Below are 22,483 nucleotides of genomic sequence, written 5' to 3' on the forward strand. Positions count from 1 at the left end.
GGTTTTGTTAGTAAATGTTTAGTTGTAGTCTTAGTTTAATTTAAGTTTAATTGTGAAGTTGTTGCCACGCAATCATCTTGGGGGTCTCCTGACCATAGATTTTTGTTAGTAATAGTTTAGTTATAGTTTTATTTTAGTTTTAGTGTAATTGTTTACTTGGGTTGCCATGGCGATGGATACACAGCTCTCCAGGCTAAACGTTTTTGTTTTTTAATCGTTTTTTGTTTTTTAACACTAATGTGCCCTCCACTGGCAAAACAGTATAGCCGTGCTGAGCTCCTCATAAATCGTGATGTACATCGACTGTCAAGCGAGATATCCATCCCTCCCGAGATCCGCAGATTAGCCAGCGAAAGCTCTGCCTCAACAGGCCGGCAGAGGAGACGCTGTGAGCGGAAGCAGAAGCGAGGAAAGCGGGCCGGTGTACGAGCTCGGCTAAAGGCTAACCCATCCAAACCACCGCTTCCTTCAATCTTCCTAGCCAATGTTCGCTCAATACGGAATAAACTGGACGAGATTAGACTTCGACTCACAGCACAGAGGACTTTGACTCGCTGCTGCTGCATGATCTTCACCGAGACGTGGTTAGACAGCACCACACCAGACGCAGCTATCCAGCTAGCAGGCCGCACCGTCTACCGGGCCGACAGAACAGCTGACTCGGCTGTACAAAGGCGGAGCAGGCAGCCATCCAGAGGCTGATTAAAACAGCGGGAAGGATCATTGGAGTAGAGCTGCCCGACATCTTGTCCATCTCCTCCTCCCGTTGCCTGCAGCGCTCTAAACGCATCCTCACAGACCCTTCTCATCCTGCCCATCATCTGTTCCTGTTACTCCCGTCAGGGAAAAGGTTCAGATCAAAAAAGGCACGCACCTCCAGGATGGCAAAGAGCTTCTATCCCTGTGCAATAAGGCTCCTCAACAGCTTGACCACCCCACTCCCCACCCCCCTTCATCTCCCCCCAACCCCGGCCCAGCCCTCCCTGCCCCCCATGGACTGCACTCTAATACTTGATGCACCTTAACATGGAGATATGGAGATATATTGCTTTCATTATTTTTATTATTATTTTATGAATGATATTTATGAATCTATTTATTAATTGTTATTTATTATTATTTAGCTGTGTAAGTCTGGTTGCCTCTACTGTCTCGTTGTCTTTATGGCAATGACAAATAAAGTACTTTGAACTTTACTTTGAACTTTTGAATCTGGTGCTACAACACTGATCATATTTACTGTATGAGAAACTAACACTAGGGCTAGACGTACTGCCACAGAAGCAGTATAGGGCTAGACGTACTGCCACAGAAGCAGTATAGGGCAGACTGGCTACCACAGAAGCAGTCTGTCTGACACTAGGGCAGACAGGCTACCACAGAAGCAGTCTGTCTGACACTAGGGCAGACAGGCTGCCACAGAAGCAGTATAGGGCTAGACGTACTGCCTCAGAAGCAGTATAGGGCAGACTGGCTACCACAGAAGCAGTCTGTCTGACACTAGGGCAGACAGGCTACCACAGAAGCAGTCTGTCTGACACTAGGGCAGACAGGCTGCCACAGAAGCAGTATGTCTGACACTAGGGCAGACAGGCTGCCACAGAAGCAGTCCTGTATCCTCTATTCGTGGTCATCCTGGTACTTCCAGATTGCTATCTCTCCGTTGTCACTACAGGTCGCCAGGACGCCGGCCTCCTTGGGGTTCCACGCCACGCAGTTCACGTCCTGGCTGTGGGCTTTGCTGACGTGAGCCGCCAGGGAGAACACGGGCTGTTCGGGGTCCGCGGTCGAGTCCTCTTTAAACACGCGGACTCCGTCATCACCGCAGGCCGTCACCAGAGCACCGGTTAAACGACACCTAGACACAAGGAGCGTTTGTTTTTAAAGATTAGTTTACCACGTTATGGTCATGAAGTAACGTTCAAACTCGAGATGCATCTCTGTGCTCCAGAGAGGCAGATTAAACTGTTTCAGCTAACTGCCCCGAATCTTTTTGCCATCCTAAATCATCGATTGATCTATTGAGGAATGGATAGAGGGTGCTGCTTACCAAGCAATATCGTACACTGACCGCTCATGGAAGCCTGACAGAGTGCACACACACTTCCAAGTCATGTCTCCTGTACAAAACACAACACATGGAAATTAAAAGTTAATACAAGCTCCATCAAAACGCCTCAAGAGTCATCTGCCACCTTGGAGCATATGAGCAACATACCCGGTCCCTCTATGTTCTGACACTTCCAGATCTTCACGGTCCGGTCGTCGCTACATGACGCCATCCTCTGTCCGCTTGGGTCAAAGGTCAAACTCCAGACGGTGGACGTGTGTCCCTCCAAGGTAGCCTTGCACTCCCAGTCATCGTCCTCTTCCTTGTAAACACATATGTTGTTGTCGTAGCTGGCTGAAGCCAGAAGCTGTGGAGAGAGCGAGAGAGAGAACGCGAGAGCAGAAAATTAGGATGCTTGTCTTTAGACAATGATTGACAGGCAAAGGAGATTGATCCGTTCGTGGTTGTTGACCCACCTCAAGTGTCGGGTGCCAGACCACGAGTTTGACATCTTGTGTGTGCGAGTTTATCACAGTCACACACTCATACTCGTCCTCCTCGTCAACTGTAAGAGACAATGGGTAATACTACTTTGAAATCTGCAGCGATGCAACTTATTTAAAAAAGATGCACATGTGTGTGATGGCACTGACCTTCCCAAACCCAGACACTCTTGTCTCGGCTACATGTGGCCAGTAGATTTCCTGAAGGTGCCCATGTCACACACTTGACTTCGTTTTCATGCCCTTCTAAAGTCGTCAAACACTGTCGGGACAATAAAACCACTATGAGAGACCATGAACACAAACAGATACAGTATTTTGAGCTGATTAGACGTGCATTATCCATTTACAAACCATGTCGATGGAAAATAGGAAAATAGGCGTCTACATTTATTCTGACCTCAAAATCATCATTCTTCTTCTTCCAGATGCATGTGGTTGCATCGAAGCTGGCCGAGGCGAGATAGGTCCCGCATGGAGACCAGGCGACCCTCCTCACGGTGCGCTGGTGCCCATCCTGAAGCACACTCAAGCACTTCCAGGAGTCGCCTTACACAACACATCAACATGCAATACGTTATAAAGCATGCCACTGATGTTCGATGCAGCCGACCATTGACTATTATTTTTCATTTAGACTCTCCTGCCTCACCTTCCTTCCCCCATATCCTGATGGCCCTGTCGCCTCCACAGGAGGCCATCAGAGTGGCCGTGGGGTTCCAGGCAACATGCCAGCAACGAGAGTCTGGATGGGCGGTGAACCGCTCAACGAGAACCAGTGCGTCCTTCATATCTCCACCTGTCAGGCCGCCGTGGACCACAGCCACCACCACCAGATAACTTCAGTTGGAAGGCGCTGCTGCAAAACGGCCCCTAGAATCAAGACTGGTGTCCGACCACTAAACAAGGAGATGTCGGTGTTAATGGACGAAAAAACAGCGTCCCGTCTCCGAATCAATTAAACTAATAATAATACTTTTACTGAAACATCGACGTTATTTCCTGATGGCTGAGCAACATCGTACCAACTTCCATTACATATTTCTAACTCGTCTCGAACGGCCTGAGTCAACGTTACAAACTCAGAGCTCTGCCCCCTGTGGCCTGGAATGGTTTTACCCCAATGTATGGTTCCGGCAATAGTGTTGTTCCTGCAATAGTGGTGTTCCAGGAGATGGTCATGTTTAGGGTTTAGGTTGTACAAGGTATTATTTTAGATATGGTTAAGTTGAGGTATTAGGTGTTGTGCAGGGACATCCTTCTGTCAAGCGGTGCGTTGTTGTACAGTAGCAGTACCCGCCGCTAGAGGCCGCCAGAGGGCATCACGGTGTGGGGTGGTGCTCTACCAGTACCCGCCGCAAGAGGCCGCTGGAGGGCCGCGTGGCCGCTGGGTCATCCGACGCCGAGGCTTTGAAAGTGAAACGAAGAATGGCTTGAACAAGGAAGACACATATTTTACAGGAAGGCACTGCGCTGTTTTTTAAGTTTTGTTTGAATTTGTTTGGAGACAAAACGCGGAAAGACTGCCCTTTCGACTCGGTTGTGTTTTTTCTCAGGCAATAGATCACATTGTTTCGACCCCGGGGAGATTTTCAAGCGGCTGACCTGACATCTAAGAAGAGGCTAACGTTAGCCGTGTGTGCTAACAACAACAGCAGGCCCCGGAGCTCTATTGTCCCTTACCTTACTCCTCGATCGCATAGTTTATTTCAGCAAGCTCTCCAAACAAAGCCAGTGCTTCGTATCCTCCGTATCGACAGCAGTAGTCACTGTCATCACTGTTTTTGCTGCCTGTTTTTCGGGGGATATCATTCGGGACTGGCCTTCGTGGGGTACAGTGCCATCCATACGATCACATCCGTCGTATTAACAGGATAAAACGCCAATCGTATCTCCACTCCTCCCGAAAGACGCTAAGGCAAGTGGGTAAACATGTACGCACCCCCGGGCCCCGCTGTCACCAGCGGCCGGAGGCGGAGAGGCGGCACCTCGCTGCCCAAGCAGCCGGAGCGTAGCCTGGCGTCCGCCCTCCCCGGAGCGCTCTCCATCACCGCACTGTGCACGGCCCTGGCGGAACCGGCCTGGCTCCGGATCCACGGTGGCACCTGTCCAAGGCAGGAGCTGGGGGTAGCAGACGTCTTGGGTTATATCGATCCCAAACTCCTGGAGGGTGAGAAGAGAACCACAATCCGGTCACCATTGGACACGCGAGAGGAAATGTGTGAAATCTGTGGCCCGTTGCACATGGTGTAAACAAAGCTGTCTTGTTTCCTTCCTCCCTTCTCCCTCTCTAGATTATTGTGTGAACCCCCAGACTATCTTGTTGCTGAGGGTGATTGCTGCCTTCTGCTTCCTGGGCATTCTGTGCAGTCTGACTGCATTCCTTTTAGATGTGTTTGGACCCAAACATCCGGCACTCAAGATCACACGCCGATATGCCTTTGCCCACATCCTCACAGGTATGACACTCAGGGTCCGGGTCCGGGGTCCGATTGACAGAAATGACCAAACCCTTATGGTAGACTCAAACTGCATGATAGGACATTTTCAGGAGTTTTATTGAATCTTTAGTTATCTAGGCCCAATCCCATTTCTACCCCTTACCCTCTCCCCGTAAGGCGTAAGGAGTAGAAATGGGATTGGGCCTTACTCTGTTGACATTTAGTTAAACTAGTAAAACATTAAGCACAGTTCCTAACATGTTCTGTTTATTGTGTGTGAAGGCAGAATCAGTCAAACTCCGATAAAACGGTTTCATTTGCATAACCGTACAACCAAACCCCACACCGTGACCTCACTGTCCTCTCTGTGCACCCCCCCAGTACTGCAGTGCGCCACGGTCATCGGCTTCTGCTACTGGGCCTCGGAGCTCATCCTGTCGCTACAGCAGCAGCACAAGAAGTACCACGGCTCGCTCATCTACGTCACCTTCGCCATCAGCTTCTACCTCGTGGCGGGCGCCGGCGGGGCCTCCATCCTGGCCACGGCGGCCAACCTGCTGCGCCACTACCCCACGGAGGAGGAGGAGCAGGCCCTGGAGCTGCTGTCGGAGATGGAGGAGAGCAGCGACACCTACCCCGCCGACTATGACATTGCCAATCAGTTCCAGCCGCCGCCGGCGTACACGCCGTGACGCGGCCGACCGCCTCCGACGCCCCCTCTCTCTCTCCCTCTCTCTCTCTCTCCACCTCTCTCTCGCCCCCGACCCCACCCCAACCGCGCTCCAACGGAGACGTCCGTTCTGTCTTATTAACACACGCTTCTCTATGAGCACCGCTTTTCTTTTAGTTTACCGGCCTCCTCAGACCCGGCCGACGCGCTGGCGGCCCCCGCGCAGAGAGGCGCGTCCAGGTCACCGGGTGTCCAGTGGACATGGCCAAGCGCTACGTTGTCTGTGATGAACACACCGGGCGCTCGGAGAGAGCGCACGTTTCCGTTGGTTGTCGGCTCGGGTGCATGAAAACTTAAGTGTCAGCAGGAAATCTGGGAGAGGTTTAATTTACCTTTCCTTTTGCTTTCACCCGTGGAGCTTCTTTTTTTTTCTTTTTTTTGGGATGTGCATGTAAATTGCGGTTGAGATTGGGTGCTGACATGTAAAGCAAAACTAAAGTAGGTGAAGTTCCGTGTGGACGTGGATCATCCCATCATAGTTAATGGAGTGGATGTAGAAGTCACAGCCAGTTCAATGCCAAATTGGGAAGCCGAGCGGGTCAGCCACAGTGCTAGTGGGCGGACGGAGCATTCAAGAGTGTAATTACTTTTGAAATTTTTTATATGCTTGCCGTGTGCTTGATTTGACTTTGCTGAAATGACTTTCATTTCTATATTTCGTTTAATGGTCATTTTAATTTATTCATATTGCTGTCTCTAGTGCTGTACATTTTATTTCCCCCTTTTCTCTGTAGACATGTTTTTTAGTTTTATTTAATCAGTGATGTGTTATGAGACAGAACAAGGAAATGAACAGATGTTTTAGACGATGTGGGACAGGTTTTATTTGTTGGTGGTGTTGTAGCATGTCTTGTTTCTTTTATAGTACAGCTGATTCAATTTGATAAACTTTTGGGCTAATAATAACAAAGGATGTGTTTGTGTGGTATTTTTTTTATAATCGATACGCTCATGGTTCACTAGAATTGTTCTACGCAAATGACGTTTTAATGACGGAAGGAAGCAGTAAAACTGTCCTGTGACAACACAAAATGAATCATCTATTAATTTGGCTCAAGTTCTGCCTGCGTGGCAAATGTGGACTCTTATATAAATCTCATTGGAGGTTAAAAACCAAGGCCTAGAATTGTGGATAATGTAATCATACTTGTGACATGTTTATCATTCAACGCCATTTCTGCATTCTGTTAATTAAACTTCCTATAGTTCTAAAGTGTTAAAGTTTGTTAAGTGTACAACATGGTGGACTGCTGAATTATACATGACAGAGGACAATAAAGTGAATGCCAAATTCCACCATGAGATGCCATTCATGGTTACACCGGGGAAAATGGTCTCCAGTAAGAGGAATATGATCCTTCAAATTGCAATGTAGGCCACACTGCATCACAGTGCCTTGGAGTTGCGTCGGATCAAACCGGTTAACACAGCCTGTTGGCACTTGCGCTGAACCGGGTATTTCAAGGTGCAGTCTAGACAGGGGCGACGGAACAAGGCATTAAAGCGAGTAAGAGCCTTACATCTTAATAGACTTTAAAGGGCATATAGAAGTGAGGCTACATCGAGCCAATACTCACCCTGTACAGAACACAAAGTCAAACCCTTAAATTCTACTGGGTTTCAGATGCTTTGTCAACGTGAAGATATGATTGATCATGTGTGTCCAACAAACAGATTGGATCTGTTAGTCAGAGATGCAAGACATGATCCAGATGATCAGTAGGAACTCACGATGACATATTTTCAGAATGAACACGCCAGCAGTCTTGCATTGATACGCATATACACAGAATACGCTTGAGTAAAAATAGAATAGGATAAGGACGTAATAAATAAATTAGCAAACATTTGTTTGCATATGCATTGGTTTTTTGGTGGACCTTTGCAACAAAAGAATGGTGATGCAAATTTTCAACCAAACAAAGGTTAGCTAATCATTTTTAATCGGGGGACCAAACAAGTGATTAATAGAGCGGAGGGGAGGAGTAAAGGAAGGACGCGGGTCAAGCTGGTCAAAGAAGTCAAGACTGATCCTCGAAAGTCTGGACCATGATTCCATAGGCTGTGACAACGTCACTTGGCCAGAGGTATAAGTACAGCCTCGACCGATCAAGGATGTTAGCTCCATTGCAATCCAACGCATCCAGCCAGGCTTCCACCATCCACCCAGAGACTTTTTAACTCTAAAAGTCAGCGCTCAGCCATGATTGCCAGCCGGGCCATCCTGTCGAAACAGACCCTGAACGTGCTCGCACGTCAGCCTGCATGCTTCGTGCACCAAGGAGACTACGGCAACTGGGGGAACACGAACATCGCAGTGGTGAGTGTACTAGATCAAGATGGGAAGTAGGCTACATACTGGTATCAGGTGCCATGGGATTTTATATATTTTTTAAACCACATCCACTTCTACTTCAGGTGTTCTCAGGATGTGGCTGGTGGGACGGCACTGATGTGCACGAGGCCGTATAGTGAGTACCGTACCCGTTACCAAGTTATTGTGTTCTACAGCATCCTAGATAACCAAAGATAACAGTAAGATTGTTTTGCAGCACTATGTATCACCTGAGCCGCAACGGGGCGCGCTTCCAGATGTTCGCCCCCAACCAGCAGCAGATGAATGTGATCGACCACATGAAAAAGCAGCCTGCGTCTGGAGAGAACAGGTAGGCCTCGCTTGTTTTAGGCCACATAGACAATTGAATTTTACATTAAAAAAAAAGAATAACATTACAAAGGAGTGTAGTACGGCCAATGATCTAATTGTTGACGCTTTCCTCGATTAATTACAAAACACAGTATATATGATTACTTCTGGCCCTTGCGTAGGAACATGATGGTGGAGGCTGCGCGTTTCAGCCATGGCCAGGGACAGATGCAAATGCAGGATCTGTCTAAGCTGGACGCCAGCTCCTTTGATGCGATCATCTTCCCCGGTGGCCACGGCATCACCAAGAACCTGTGAGACATGAGGGTTTCCTTGGAGGGCCTGGTTCTGTTTGATTTTGTAAAAACGTATGCAGTTGTGCATAGTATTCTAATGCAATCAAAAGGTGACATTTTTTTTTGTCTGACGCAAAACATTTAAATAAATTAGGGTACTCTCTCTCTCTCTCTCTCTCTCTCTCTCTCTCTCTCTCTCTCTCTCTCTCTCTCTCTCTCTCTCTCTCTCTCTCTCTTTATATCTATCTACCTATATGTGTGTATATATATATATATATATATATATATATATATATATATATATATATATCAAGCTAAAGTTTGAGTGTTTGCTACAGTGGACCAATATTACGATGTGCTGACCAGTACTATGCATTCCTCAGCTCTTCCTTTGTGAAGGAGGGGAAGGACTGCAAACTCCACAGCGATGTGGACAGAGTGCTGAAGGAGTTCCACCGCAACCGCAAGCCCATCGGGTAGGCAGTGCTCAACGCATGTTAATCCCCTGTGAATCATTCTCACCATAGAGATATGACAGGATTCTAACCTACAGATAATACTGTGTAGGGGCCTGAGGATTTGATTGAGGCAGTATATCATTGTTTTTGCAAATGTTTTAAATTTAAAGATTGTTGTATTTCTTTGAGTTGAAATGACAAAGGCCCACTTACCCGAGATTACCTCTTCTTATAGTGCCCTTCTCCTGACCAGGCAGGGATCATAAGTAGGTTATTTCAAAGCTTCCGAGGCACACCTAGTGCCAGGTAAGGCAACGGGGTCAGTGTGCCTAAGGGCCTGCCGATGACATCCTACTGGGAAAAAGTACTTCTGTTGAAATTGTACAAGGGATCGGAAACCAGCTAAGCCAAAATCACTTCACCCAAAAACCAGCGTAGTTCTGAGCCAGGATCCCAAGAGACTTTAGCTCAACTAAGGCTTAATGTCTTCTGTATTTAGGCGGACACTGCATGATTGTAATGACCTAATACCCATTGCCAGCTCTGGAAGTTGGCAGTTCCCTTCTTCTGCTGAAGAGAGAAGCAGTGAAAAGCTCCTTGGTCCAAGTTTGATTGTAACACATAATAAGTATCAATGTAACTGGATATTTATATATTTGTATCATTAAAAAAAAACACAAACTCTATATTACTGTTTAAAATCATTAGGATCTTCAAAGATTTCAGGGTTATTAAAACAAAAATTGACATAAGTGTAAGCCATAATAATGTTCAATAACATGGGAATATGTTATCCTAGGCAAGTTTTCAAAAAGTGGCTTCATGCAAATTATCTTTTTAACACAACAACTCCTCTCAATGCTGGTTGCTGGATGTGTTTCCAGAAAGAGGTATTCTTATTCTTATCATCATCCTTCACGGTGAACGTGTATCGTCCCCCAGCCTCTCTAGCATGGCTCCCATGCTAGCCTGCAAGGCGCTGCCCGGCATCGAGGTGACCATGGGCTACGAGAAGGACGAGAGCTCCCGCTGGGGCAACTGGCCCCACACCAGCATGGTGCAGGCTGTGAAGGGCATGGGAGCCCGACACACCGTCCGTGAGCCATACATATCCTTTGAACCCAAACTCCTAAAAGAAACTCTGAATCTGAATCTGAATCTAAATGTCCTTGACCGACCGTAAGTTTGTGAGTAAGTGGTATTCGTATGCAGCCCTTCGAGGGCCCCACACACTGTGCGGCTCTTGGCTGCAATAAGCCGGCCCCAGACACAAGTCTCTGTCGCTGCTTAATGTCCCTGAGTCAGCAGACCGGTGGCTTGCTTGGTCGGGGTCAGTGGGACAGGTGGTGGCACGGCCCATTGCCAGCCACAGAGTAGCAGGCTACCGACCGAGTCAGTGTTTCTGGCCCGGGATCTTGCTGTTGTGGCTTTTGCTACTTGCAAAACTGCCCTGGCCCATGAGCAATATGGCAGGCTTGTTTCTTATAGAAAAACGACAATTAACTAGTACATTTTCGGGGTCTCGTTCAGTGAATTGCTCAATGCAATTGTAAACTCAATTCAACCCTGGATGAACCGTGAGTTACAGTGTTGGGCTTTAGGGGCCAAATGCTTTGTTACGTAATGCTGTGCATTTTCTGCTCTCACAAATATACATCTCATGATATATCTCATAGTTCCCTGCGTTGACCTTGACTCTAGCTGCATCACGAGGCCTATGTGGACGAGAAGAACAAGGTCATCAGCACCCCTTCCTTCATGTGGGAGACAGAGTACCACTACCATTACATCTTCGATGGCATCGGAAACATGGTCAAGCACGTACTGCGCATGTCCACCCAGTAAGCTCAGACGAGAAGAGGCCTGCATTTAGGGAGATAAGTCAAATGCAGATGGCATCGATGAGCCCTGGATTTTCAACAAGCTACTCAAATTGTTATTGGCTATTTGGAACATGATTCAACTGGGTAGTGTGGAGAATGAATTTAGCATCTTGATGTTAGAGTTGAAATAGTGTATTCCTGTGAATGTTCATGAAATGACTATTGGTATAAAGGCTTCTGTTGAAAATCAAGCCACTTGTTGTCATGTTTCACACACACACACACACACACACACACACACACACACACACACACACACACACACACACACACACACACACACACACACACACACACACACACACACACACACACACACACACACACACGGGTCTGAGTCTGCCGTGTTCAATATAAGGAACTTTATTTACTATAACATGTACAAAAAAAATAACAAAACAGCCAGGTGAATATAAAACTTTCCAGTTTGTACAAAACATCCAAAATATGCATAACTAGAAATATCAGCTCCAAGTGAACATTTCTTGGTGGATCAGATTCAGTACAATGTAAAAATGTATTCCTGAACAGTATATAAAAGAATGTATTTCATTTAACAAAATCACTCCTGGTCACGGATGTCCATCAAATAAAGTAGGCTTCAAAAGTACATTTTTGTCATCGCAAATAATAAAAAGGCAAAGGGGAGGGGCTACAAAATCATTCAAGTTATGATGGAGACTTCAAAAACTCAACCAAACATATTCTTACAGTGTTTTCTTTGAACAGTAGAGTACATTGTAAACATTGTTTGCCTCCTTAAACCATCGCAATAAATACAAGAAAATCCACAATAAACCATCAATCATGCAAATGCATCAAAAAGTTATCATAAACATTCAAATAATATGGTTTCCTTTTAGAATAATTTTTCAATTGACAGTTGCCTCTTTATGTTTAATAAAAGGTAAGGCCATAGTATTTCCCACATGTTTCAGAAGAAATCGTTCAGATGTTCAAGTTTCATATTTCATATAACAGTTAAGGTGGAATAAAATTATGTTTTCTCTTCTGACAAATTGCTGAATATTTACAAGGACAGGGAGAGTTACTGTCAGGATACACACATCTCTGTACATAGGGTCTCTACAGTGCCCGGGTAAAAACATTTGTACATTCTTTAATCAAAATAATACAGGTGTTATGTATTTCTAGGGGACCGTTTAATTAATGCGGGAAGAGGTCACAGACGGTTAAAAGGTGAAACAGACAATATTTTTAAAAATCTTAAATTATTACTGTCTATTATTGAAGATCAAATTGTGAATGATTCTATTTCATTGCCAAATATTTTTATCTTGTTAAAAAGTAAAAAGTAAAGGTTCATGACAGAATAAGTCCACTGCCATTAGATCAGAAACACGTACATCATCGCAGATGCAGTTATTTTACAATATTTGCGTTGGATCAATTCATTTTACACAAAAAACAGCATTTTCCAGAGGTACAGAACTGCATCTAAGTGCTTTTAGAAAGCATTTTGTTAGAAACTCAGTTTAGGACATGGACTTGTCTTTTTTTAAAGGGCCCTCTGTATATGATTGTCAATGTGGCCCAAATGGCACAAGAAACAATGCTACCAGCTTCTTGTGAAACATGAAATCAAATATATATCTAAAGGCATCGGAGAGTAATGCCATGGGTGAAAAATACTGATCCATTCTTCCGCACTGTTGCATCGCGATTGATGATAGCAGTGAGGGGTAGAAATGCATCTTGTAGATCGAAAGAATAACTTGGACTTTGTCAGCAACAAAGCATAAATTAGAGGTAATATAGTTTCGATTTCGGCAATAAAAAGGCAGCATAAAAGGTCACAACAAATAGCTGGGCTGAGATGTGAAGTCCTGCGATTCAGTTGTCGTCTGAGCAATGAAACAATGGCTATTTGGTTGGTTTTTCAGAAGTCCCTGTAAAACAGAGGGAAAAACACACGAGTCAACTCGACTGGGAAACAATTGTGATCCAACGGGCACCATTCAAACCATCTCTACGCATACACTTGATATCCACAAAGACACCGACACAACAACAATGTAAACATAGCATGCTGGTTACAGGGACATGGGGCAGACATGCAAGGAGAGGGGTGGTGAGAGGGTGGGTCTGTTGGGGGGGGGGGGGGAGGGGACGGACCAGGGTGGGCAGCTAGAGCAGGGCGGAGCCGGAGTCAGAGTCTGACTCGGGGTCCGAGGTGGGGCGGGCTTGGCGGGGACCGGTGGACTCCAGAGCCTGCATGTACTCCTGGTACTCCAGGCGGAGGGCCTTGAAGCGCGCCTCACTTAAGGGGTGGCCGTAGGCGTCGCGGCCGCTGGGGTCGGAGGCCGGCGGGCTGAGTGAGGATGGAGGGCCTGGGGGAGGGGTGAGCGAGAGGTGATGCATGGATGGGGCACGACCACTTGACAATGTTCACAACCAACCACGGCACAGAGGGACATGCAGCAGCACCATGAAGCACGACACTCACATGCGGAATGAGGGGAGCGATTAATAAGCAGAACAACCGGGTCACTTGCACTGTGAGGCTCACCTTGTCTTTTCCGGTCCTGGGGGCCATGAGTCTGATCGTAGCTGAACACCCCCCTGTCGGTGCCTGCCCCCATCGGTGACCGATCACAGCTCATGGCCTCCAGAACCTCGGCATCCACGCCGGGATCCACAGAGTCCCACTCATAACTCTCATCTACTGATGTGTTCCTTCTAGTGACAGACACAACACAACACGTTGGGTGAGAACAGGGCAGAAAACGACGACAACACCACAAATGAGTTCTGAACAACTGAAAAAAGAGGAATGTGGTAAATGCAAGAAAAACGATGGCAACATAAACGGAACCCTTCAGCCCTTAAGACGACTCCAGAGGGGTCTGCTGCTATGGGTCGGGTGCGGTGCTGTTTCACCTTTTCGCTCGTCTCTCTCGCCGGTCCGTCTGAGCTCTGGGTCGTTCGCTCTCCTCCGTCGTCTCCGGGGAACTGAGCAGCGTGGGCGTGATGGACAGGGACTGGCGGAGGAAGCCGGCGCTGCCCCTCCCGCTGCTCTGGCTGGCGTAGCTGGTCCGGCCCCCCTCCCGTGATTCCCGATAGTCAGGGTTATCCCCCGCCCTCGTCAGCGGCCGCTCTACCGTCTCTCGCTGGCCGTCTGACTGCCCTGCTGGCAGGGGCGCAGGGTGTGGGGAGGGCCAGCTGTTACCTCTGGGTAGGAAGGACCGAGAGGGGCCCATCCTGGGGTCGACGGCTCGCACCGGTTCCACTCTGGGAAAGTGTCTGTACGGGGGCTGCGGTGGCGGGATGGACATGGGGACGTATTTATGCGGAGCGGCTCTCATGTTTTCCTGGTATGAGACGGGCCACCTTGAGACCTCCGGGAAAACGGTAGTCTGCCTGCGCGGATCTGAGGGTTCCATCCTAGCATGGACCGAGGCGGACCTGGGCGGGTACATGGGGTAGTTGAGGTAGGGAGAGTTAGCTGGAGGTCTTTGGGAGGGGTGAACCCTTTCCAAGTTCTCAAAGCTCGGGCGCCTGGGTGGAACATACTCCGTCCAGGTGGGGCCCGGTCGGTGAAGGTAGGATGGAGCGCGACCCAGACTGCAGGACTTGAGTCGGACGTCAGGGTGGGGGAACTCGTCCCAGTAACACCTCTCCGAGATGTACGCCATCGGGCTCTCAAAGTGCTCCCATCTTTGTAAACTGATGGATTTCTTTAAGAAAGGACGAGGGTGTGCCATGCCTGACAGAGTCCTACAGGGGCCTATGCTCAATGACTTCTTGAGGAACGGCACAGGAGCTTGACAGATTCGCGATGCAATATTGTTGCTGTTGATTCTCTTGGAAGAATGTCTTTCAGGTGGATCCGGTACCGTGTGCCTTTCATGTGGTAAGGGGTTAGAGTATCGTTCTGGGGGTTCTGGGACAGCATGCCTTTCACGTGGTAACAGAATAGAGTACCTTTCAGGGGGTTCTGGGGCAGTGTGTCTTTCGCGTGGTAACGGAATAGAGTACCTCTCAGGTGGTTCTGGGACAGTGTGTCTTTCAGGTTGTACTGGGATAGGGTGTCTTTCAGAAGGTTTTGGGACAGAGTGATAGCCTTCTACAAAACTCTGCGAGTGCCTTGAGACGATATCTGCCACACCCTTAGCTGCATTCAACAATGTGTGTGAACTGGAGGCGAGCCTAGACTGTGGTTGCTCCGGGCTTTTGTTTCTTTTCCCAAAAATAAGCAGTGATTTCTCATAGTACAGCTGTTTGCTTGTTTTTTCCGGATTTGGCGATTGCGATTTAGACCTACCCAAAGTTCGCCCTTTGAGTGTTGAATCCCTGGCTTCGGAATGATTTGAGTATCTAGAGTCAGGTTTTCTATTTGCATCTAAGCTTGCCTCTGCTGCGCTCACAGGCCGTACGTCATCCACAAACGACACTGCCTTGTGGATTGGTTTTGTTTCCGGGTTGTCCTTACAATGAACCTCCCAGTTCCTAGGGACTACATCTGGCTTAACCACCACGGACTTAAGTTCAGAACTTTTTCTGCTGGTGTCCGCAAGTTCAGTTTCCTCCGCGGGTTCATCTACGCTCATTTCAATGAAACCGGGAAGGCTCAAATATTCCAGAATGGCACTTGTCTGCACTGGGGACTTTTGAACAGGCGAGGCTGAGCGCCTCACATTGAAGACATCAGACATTCTAGGGACAGAGAAGTGTGACTGGTCACTCTCACACTCCTCTACAATCGTTAACGGAGAAATTACGCTTGGACTTTCCGAGAAAAGACACTTATCACTCCTCCGGGAACGTGCTCTCACTCCCTCCTTCTCCAAATCTGTGTTAAACCCTGAACTAAGGTGCAGACGCTTTCCGTGGTCTTCTCTGAGATTGGCCTGTGCACCTCGCTCACTGTGTTCATAGGATGAAGACAAATAATGTAAGGAACCGGATTCCTTCCTGTCAGTGACGTCCATCGCGTCCGACCGACTGTACAGCGCAGCAGCAGCCACATAAGGCAGAGCAGGAGCTGCTGGGATGGACCTGATCTCTCGCTCAGCAGGGGAAGCTCTTTGTGCGACATTCCAGTGCTCTGTGGGTGTTTTGGACCTCACAGCCGCCTGCCTCTGATTCGTCCAGCCCTCATCAGCAAGGGACCTTCTGGGGCCTAAATCAGCCTCCCTGTTGGGGCTTCGTGACCTGCCTCTTCTTGTGGTGCCCAGACAGGGGATGGGGGAGCTTTCAGAGGCAAAGCTAGACGAGAGCATATGCAGGGATGTGTTCTGCGTGGCCGGGGAGTGCGAGGATTTATCCGCCAGAGAGTCCTCCGTAGTTTCATGAACGCCCTGGGTGGGAGAGTAAGGTCCTCGCTGAGCGGTATCTCGCGGGCTTCGAACAGGAACAATGCTGGTTGCAGAAGTAACAGGGCTTATGTCCCACTGTATGTGGGAGGAGGGGAGCCTATCCATTGGGCTGCTTGTGCCTCCGAAATAGCAGGCCTTCCTGAAGTCGGAAACCCGGTTCGTCTGGCCAGTGGGACGGTGCTTTTGTCTGAGGGTAACGTCCTGTAGTTTCCACACAGAGTCCTCTTCTGTCACAGGCACATCTCTGTTGGCCCTACCAGACTGAGCATCTCCCCCTGCCCATCCCTTAGTCCTCTGGCTACCTGTGTAGGCCTTTAGCTGCTCCTCCATCTCCTGCCTCTCCTTGGCCAGCTTGAGACACTTGGCCATACTGTCCTCCTCCAGTTCACTGTCAAGTCTCGAGACCAGCGTGCTTGCGTCGGTCAGCTGGCTCTCCCTCTCCATAGGCTGATAGCGTGAGTGGCACGGCTGGTCCGCATCCCTTTCCAGTCCCAACGCTCTCCTGCCGAGACCCGGGAGGAGGTCATCGGCGTTGGCGGGAAGGCAGTGCCGCCTCGTCGATCCGTTGGTTCTCATCTCACTGTTGTCCGAGTAGAAACTGGCTCTCTCCAGGAGGGCCTCCGAGCCCTGCTCATCGTCAGAGTAGAAGCAGCCGTGTCGGGAGAAGTTCCGCGCCATGGCCTTCACTCTGCCCGGAGAGGAGGGAGGCCGGCTCAGCTCGGCCACGTCCACGGTGAGGGGCGAGTCTTTCCTCTCCTCCTTCTCCGAGCTCAGGATGCTGGACTTGGGGGAGTCCCTGAAGGACGTCCGGTTGCTCCCCGCGCCACTGGCCCCGCCGTTGCACTGCACGATGACGTTCTTCATGTTCTCATCGCTGGGGGAACTGGAGCCCTCGGGCAGGGGCTGGACCAGAAAGCGTCCGTCTGGACCTCGGCAGATGGACTCCAGACCGGCGGACGAGGGCGCCTGACACCCGAGGTGGCTCTCGAAGAGGGTGTAGTGGGGAGGCGGGGAGGCGTTGGACAGGAGCTGTTTCTTCTGGTCCTGGTACTCTCCACGGCTGCCTTTGTCGAACGTGGAGCGGTCCGACTGCGAGACGGACGAGCTGGGGAAGAAGGGCAGCGCGGGGCACAGCTTCAACTTGAGGATGCTGTCGGGGCTTCGGGGAGGACGGCGGTTCCTGGACACGGGATGAGAGACATTGGACGATTAGTTGGCAGAAAGACCTGCAGCCAGCATGGGCTGTGCCGACATAAACAATGCTCATATTTCCATGAGTGTATATTTGTTTGATATGGTTCTCGATACGTACTCTGGAGAGGTGGTCCTATGGAAGACCGAGTGGAGATCTGAGAATGCAAAGTGTTTGTTTATAGTACACCATACTACACCATGATGTTGTACACAATAACACAACATGGTTCAATAGAAGGGACATCAACATTTCTCCATGATTCTTGTCTTTACCCTGTCTCCTCTTGATGCGCCGTTTCTGCCGCCTGTGGCTCATGAAACAGGCCGTCACCAAGGCCAGCACGATGGCCATGAACAGGAAGCACACTCCACCGACCACACCGGCCAGCAGCGACTGAGGAACGTACTCCAGGAAGCTGGCACGTATCGGGTACATCTCCATTCCTGTGAGTCAGCAGAAGAAGTATTTGTATTCTGCCAATTTTAAATGTATATATACATATTTATATATATAGTTATATACATAATAGAGTCACAATTATTCCCCAAAAAGCTTCTCAATCAAAATAATTGTCTATTTTTCTATATATGAATAATATATACGTTTTTTTTTTTTTTTTAGTATAATTTGTGTAAATAATTCTGAAAATCATTTTCACAAATTCTACACACTTTTTTTTATTTTTTATAAATCCCTCTAAAAAGGAAAAAATGAATATATTAGATCATTAAAAAAGTTTTTGAATGAATATGAAAAGAATAATACTTATTTTGGAATGAGAAGCGGTTTTGAGAATAAGTGTTACTCTATTTTATCCATAGGCCTACATATAAATATTGATAAATATATAGATAAAAAACAAGATGTATAAACATATAAATATAAAAAACTGACCAATGTTATGGTTGCATAAACATACTCCCCTATATGAAAGGCTGAACCGCGATGAAAGGATGTGTGTTTGTTGACAATGTTTGGTGCCGTTGTAAACACTTTACCTGCAGTCGACACGTTGACAGACTCACTGGGCACACTTAGGATCTTGAGGCTGCGAGACAAAAGCCTCAGGTCATAACTCGAGTCCTGCATGAGAAAGACAACAGAGAGAGAGCGAGAGAGAGAGCAAGAGCGAGAGCGAGAGCGAGAGAGAGGTATGGAGGATTAAAGCCCCTCAACAAAACACAATACCCATTAGGGAGTTCAAGTTCCATACTAGCATAAATATAATTCAAACAAAAAAAGGCATAAAACGTTGAAAGATGAAACATGCGTGTGTGTAGTCTAACGTTCAGAGCATTATCGCCTGAAGTCATATATTAAGGTCAATCTTGTATTAAGTCTTTATACAAGTTACATAGATGTCTTAGGCAGATAGTGATTATGGAATGTAAAAAGCACTCTGATTGGCTTAGGATGTATCCAATGTGGCGCAGTGAATCAGCAGAATTAGGAGAGTAGAGTTGGGTTAGATATCACAATCTGGCCAAAATAAGACTCAGGCAATTACGCTCCGAGGCTAACGACGATAAACAAGCGCTAGGCTCACCCTGAGCAGGCCTTGCACCAGCATGTCCGTCTGGCCGGCCCCCACGTCGCCGCTCAGGACGACCCACTGGCCCTGCTCCCGGCGGCCCTGGAGCACGTAGCCTGTCAGCGGCGAGGCCGGGGCCTCCGGGGGGGCCCACTGCAGCAGGACCCCCTGGTCCGTCCGGTTGGCCAGGAGGAGGGTGGGGGGGTCCGGCCCGGGCAGGGAGAGGACCACCAGGGGGGCTTCGGTCGGCACCGCTGTGGTGGGGGAGACTGAGGTGAGGTCACTCGTGAGGTTCAAGCACAGAGGCTAACGACGTGGATGAAGAGTCGTATGAGCTGTGTCTCGCTGGGGTACCGACCTTGGGTTCGCACTGAGACGATTTCACTGAAGGGCCCGGAGCCCAGTTTGTTTTGGGGCAGGACGCTGAACTGGTAGTTGGTGGCGGCTAGCAGACCCGTCACCAACAGGTTGTCCTTGGAGGTGGGCACGGGCAAAGAGGCCCATTCGTGTTTGCCTCTGGATGCCTGCTTGACCCTGGCAGAGATCGGAGGATACGGTACGTCAGTATAGTACAACGTCAACGACAGATCCGTAAAGGCAGAGTCGTGGACATGTGGAGTAGACTACGGACCAGACGGTGAACTTCTGGGAGAATCCCCCGTCGAAGCCGGCCACCCAGGACACGTTGGCCTGGTTCATCTTGGCCGTGACGGAGACTGTGGTGACGGCGTGGGGGCTAGTGCCTGAGGGGATGACAAACAAGAAGCTAGTCTAGACTAGGCAACGCTTTGAAATGGATCCAAGGACAAAACATTTGGCAGAAAAAGTACTCAGTGGAAAAAAACAAAACCGAAACCACAAACCTCACAAATCAACTGTTTGGATTCAGATTTAAAAGCAGCAATTAAAACCTGGATGACGTACATTATCCCATTAACCTTCTAGTCTAGTGGCTTGATTTTTAAATGTGGAGGAGAATAAAACGGTCAACAGAGATAAATTCCCTGGATGGATTGGCTCGTGGATGAGCACGTTTTATTCTTGAGAAAGTTGTTTGTTCAGATAGGATTGAATGGAGAAAATAACTGCAGTGGAAAAGTTATAACATGCTTTAGCGAGCCTGACATCGTCAGACCCATTCGTAAAGGCTTATCAGTCTGGAACCCCTCAGTTAACTTTGGATATCCAGTGTCATTGAACAGACCTACAACCAATCAGAGAGATAAAACGTGTGACACATCAGCAGCAGCCATCTTGGTTGTTTATGAAATTGCCTCAACATCGCTCCAATAGGGCACTCCTTTGTTCTGTCATCCTGTTAAACCCGCCCCACATTAGATAAACGGTTGTGATTGGCTCAACCCAGGCCAGGCGTCGGTCTGAGCAGGAGATGAGCCGGACACAAATAACAGATTAAACAACACCTGAGCTCTCAGATCAACTGGTTCCCAGACTAGTTGAAAATCCTTGAATTTGGCATCCGGGTAAAAAAAGGCGAAATAACCCCAGTTCCACCACAAGATGGTGCTGTTTCTCAGGTTCGATTTTTTTTCAGTTTTTCATTGAATCAGAGGCCTTTCCATGTTAGGAGTCTGTCCCACTCACCCAGCGCCATGACCAGGGTTCCGGCGCTGACCGTGGCCACGTGGTTGGTGGCCAGGCACTCCCAGCCCCCGTGGTGGTCCTTGCTCAGGGGCTGCAGTAGCAGGGACCCGTTGGCCAGCACCATGTAGGGGGAGCGGGGAAGCGGTCCGATCTGGGAACCACAGCACACGTTAGGGGATGTGAGGACGGATGTCCCGGGCGTGGTTATAACCCTGATAACCCCTGGGAAGCAGCAGTAGTGAGTGGGTGTAGGTGTTCTCTGAACCCACCTTGCTCCAGGTGATGTTGGGGACGGGGTCCCCTTTAGCCTCACAGGGGATGATCAGATCCCGGCCCACCTCCTGGAGGTACTCGGCCCGGGGGGTCACTCTGAAGGCGGGGGGGTCCTGGATGGAGCGAGGGGTTTATTAGGGGTGGAGGAGAAAATGGATTCATGCGAGCATCGGGATTCCTTGCCTCCGTAATACAAAAAAACGGTTGAAAAACCATATTATACATATATCGTAAACTAGCTAAATTAATGTAATCTCAACAATTATGGTACCATCCTGCAGAGGGCGCTATAATGATGTCGCCTATGGTCAATATGCATCCACTACTATGGTTCTGTTTGGCCACCGTCATTTAAAAAACAACATCGACAGACACAGACTGACCTGTACCTCAACCCACACATCAAACCACACAAAATCGAACAGCGCACAACAAAACGTAATGTCGTATCGCAAATCCAAAAATGGTCCCTAATATTTTGGGACATTATATCTCTTGTGTTATGCTCCATATTGTCCTCGGTGTTGCTCAGAGAGGCATCCGTCCCTGGGGTTGGGTCTGAGGGGTTGAGCGTACCTTTAAGATGACCTGGGTGGGGTCCGACCGGCCCATGGTGCCGTAGCTGTTGTAGGCAGTGCAGGTGTACATGCCCACAGCGTTGTCGTTGGCCGTGGTGATGAAGACGGAGCCCTCGGAGTTCACCATCCAGCCGGGGAACTGCACCGGGCCAAACGGGGACACGACGTTTGTTTAGTAACAACTCTGCTGATTTCACCGTCTGTACAAACATGTTTCTCTTCAAACATACATTGTCCACGTTGATGTTGTTCCCGTCTTTGGTCCAGTTGACGTAGAGCAGGGGGGGGTCCGCCTGCACCGGGCACACGATGACTCCCCCCATGCCCGACGGGAGGAAGGTCTGCCTGGACATCCGGCCCACCCGCGCAGGGTCTGGGACGGGGAAGGAGAGACACGGGGGTCAAATACCGTTTAGACAGGTCCTGGTTCTTCGTAGCGCGATGTAGAATATCTGGAGTCTCTCTTTCTGTCCCTTCATTTGTGTGCTGTAAATGTTTTAAAGGGGGGAAATCTGCCTTTTCCTGTGTTTTAGTGACATCACAAGTGGGAGTGTCCACCTAGGTGTATGATAGAAACCAGGAACATTTGATACAGTCCACTGGGTAGGGTGGTAGACTGAACCATCTATCATAAATCTAGGTGGACACTGGACACCAGCCGTTTTTCAAACGGGTTATAATGGCTAATCACACTCACACCTGGTGGTATAATATCAACCTTTTAATGTTACCTTGTGTAGGGCCCTATGAAATCCGCGATAACGAAAACGCGGACGGAATCACGGAATTGGACAATAAAAACGGAATCAACTGATAATATTTTTTTATTATTTATTTTTTTATTTTTTATTTTATTAAGCAGGAAAGTATTAAAAGTAACAAAGTTACAATTTAAAACGGGCCTGTCTTAGTAAAATAACTGATTTCCAGCAGGTTCCTGTTTTTCAGCACATA

General features: G+C 48.4%; 4 protein-coding genes across 6 annotated transcripts in view; 2 read left to right on the forward strand and 2 right to left on the reverse strand.

The window, feature by feature from the left end:
- Positions 1-1,535: 1,535 nt before the first annotated feature.
- ciao1 (cytosolic iron-sulfur assembly component 1) lies at positions 1,536-3,615 on the reverse strand. The gene is made up of 7 exons (XM_030369480.1): positions 3,206-3,615; positions 2,954-3,102; positions 2,704-2,815; positions 2,527-2,615; positions 2,219-2,417; positions 2,051-2,120; positions 1,536-1,858 (listed from the first exon to the last, which is right to left on the reverse strand). Exons 1-7 carry the CDS (start codon positions 3,342-3,344, stop codon positions 1,621-1,623), a joined length of 996 nt encoding a protein of 331 aa, XP_030225340.1. The 5' UTR covers positions 3,345-3,615; the 3' UTR covers positions 1,536-1,620.
- Positions 3,616-3,946: 331 nt separating this feature from the next.
- Positions 3,947-7,020, forward strand: tmem127 (transmembrane protein 127). Its single transcript, XM_030369481.1, has 3 exons — positions 3,947-4,723; positions 4,848-5,012; positions 5,376-7,020. The coding sequence occupies exons 1-3, from the start codon at positions 4,486-4,488 to the stop codon at positions 5,684-5,686; spliced, it is 714 nt and encodes a 237-aa protein (XP_030225341.1). The 5' UTR covers positions 3,947-4,485; the 3' UTR covers positions 5,687-7,020.
- Positions 7,021-7,772: 752 nt separating this feature from the next.
- On the forward strand, positions 7,773-11,199 carry gatd3l (glutamine amidotransferase class 1 domain containing 3, like). The gene is made up of 7 exons (XM_030369484.1): positions 7,773-8,044; positions 8,143-8,195; positions 8,277-8,390; positions 8,554-8,685; positions 9,051-9,143; positions 10,068-10,233; positions 10,836-11,199. Exons 1-7 carry the CDS (start codon positions 7,928-7,930, stop codon positions 10,968-10,970), a joined length of 810 nt encoding a protein of 269 aa, XP_030225344.1. The 5' UTR covers positions 7,773-7,927; the 3' UTR covers positions 10,971-11,199.
- A 149-nt stretch (positions 11,200-11,348) lies between these two features.
- Positions 11,349-22,483, reverse strand: part of igsf9b (immunoglobulin superfamily, member 9b) — a 34,064-nt gene continuing 22,929 nt past the window's right edge. Inside the window, exons 9-22 of one of the 3 annotated variants that reach the window (XM_030370897.1) lie at positions 21,760-21,902; positions 21,528-21,668; positions 20,948-21,064; positions 20,679-20,829; positions 19,705-19,816; positions 19,432-19,607; positions 19,089-19,327; positions 18,541-18,625; positions 17,815-17,985; positions 17,660-17,696; positions 13,910-17,527; positions 13,539-13,708; positions 13,145-13,359; positions 11,349-12,918 (exon numbers count right to left, since the gene is read on the reverse strand). In XM_030370897.1, coding sequence (XP_030226757.1) covers positions 13,157-13,359; positions 13,539-13,708; positions 13,910-17,527; positions 17,660-17,696; positions 17,815-17,985; positions 18,541-18,625; positions 19,089-19,327; positions 19,432-19,607; positions 19,705-19,816; positions 20,679-20,829; positions 20,948-21,064; positions 21,528-21,668; positions 21,760-21,902 — 5,363 coding nt within the window. In that variant the 3' untranslated portion in view covers positions 11,349-12,918; positions 13,145-13,156. Of the gene's footprint in view, positions 12,919-13,144; positions 13,360-13,538; positions 13,709-13,909; positions 17,528-17,659; positions 17,697-17,814; positions 17,986-18,540; positions 18,626-19,088; positions 19,343-19,431; positions 19,608-19,704; positions 19,817-20,678; positions 20,830-20,947; positions 21,065-21,527; positions 21,669-21,759; positions 21,903-22,483 lie in introns of all 3 variants that reach the window. The other 2 variants (XM_030370896.1, XM_030370898.1) reach the window with 2 other exon arrangements.

Source organism: Gadus morhua, chromosome 11 (assembly GCF_902167405.1).
Source record: "Gadus morhua chromosome 11, gadMor3.0, whole genome shotgun sequence".
In the NCBI taxonomy this organism is placed as follows: Eukaryota; Metazoa; Chordata; class Actinopteri; order Gadiformes; family Gadidae; genus Gadus; species Gadus morhua.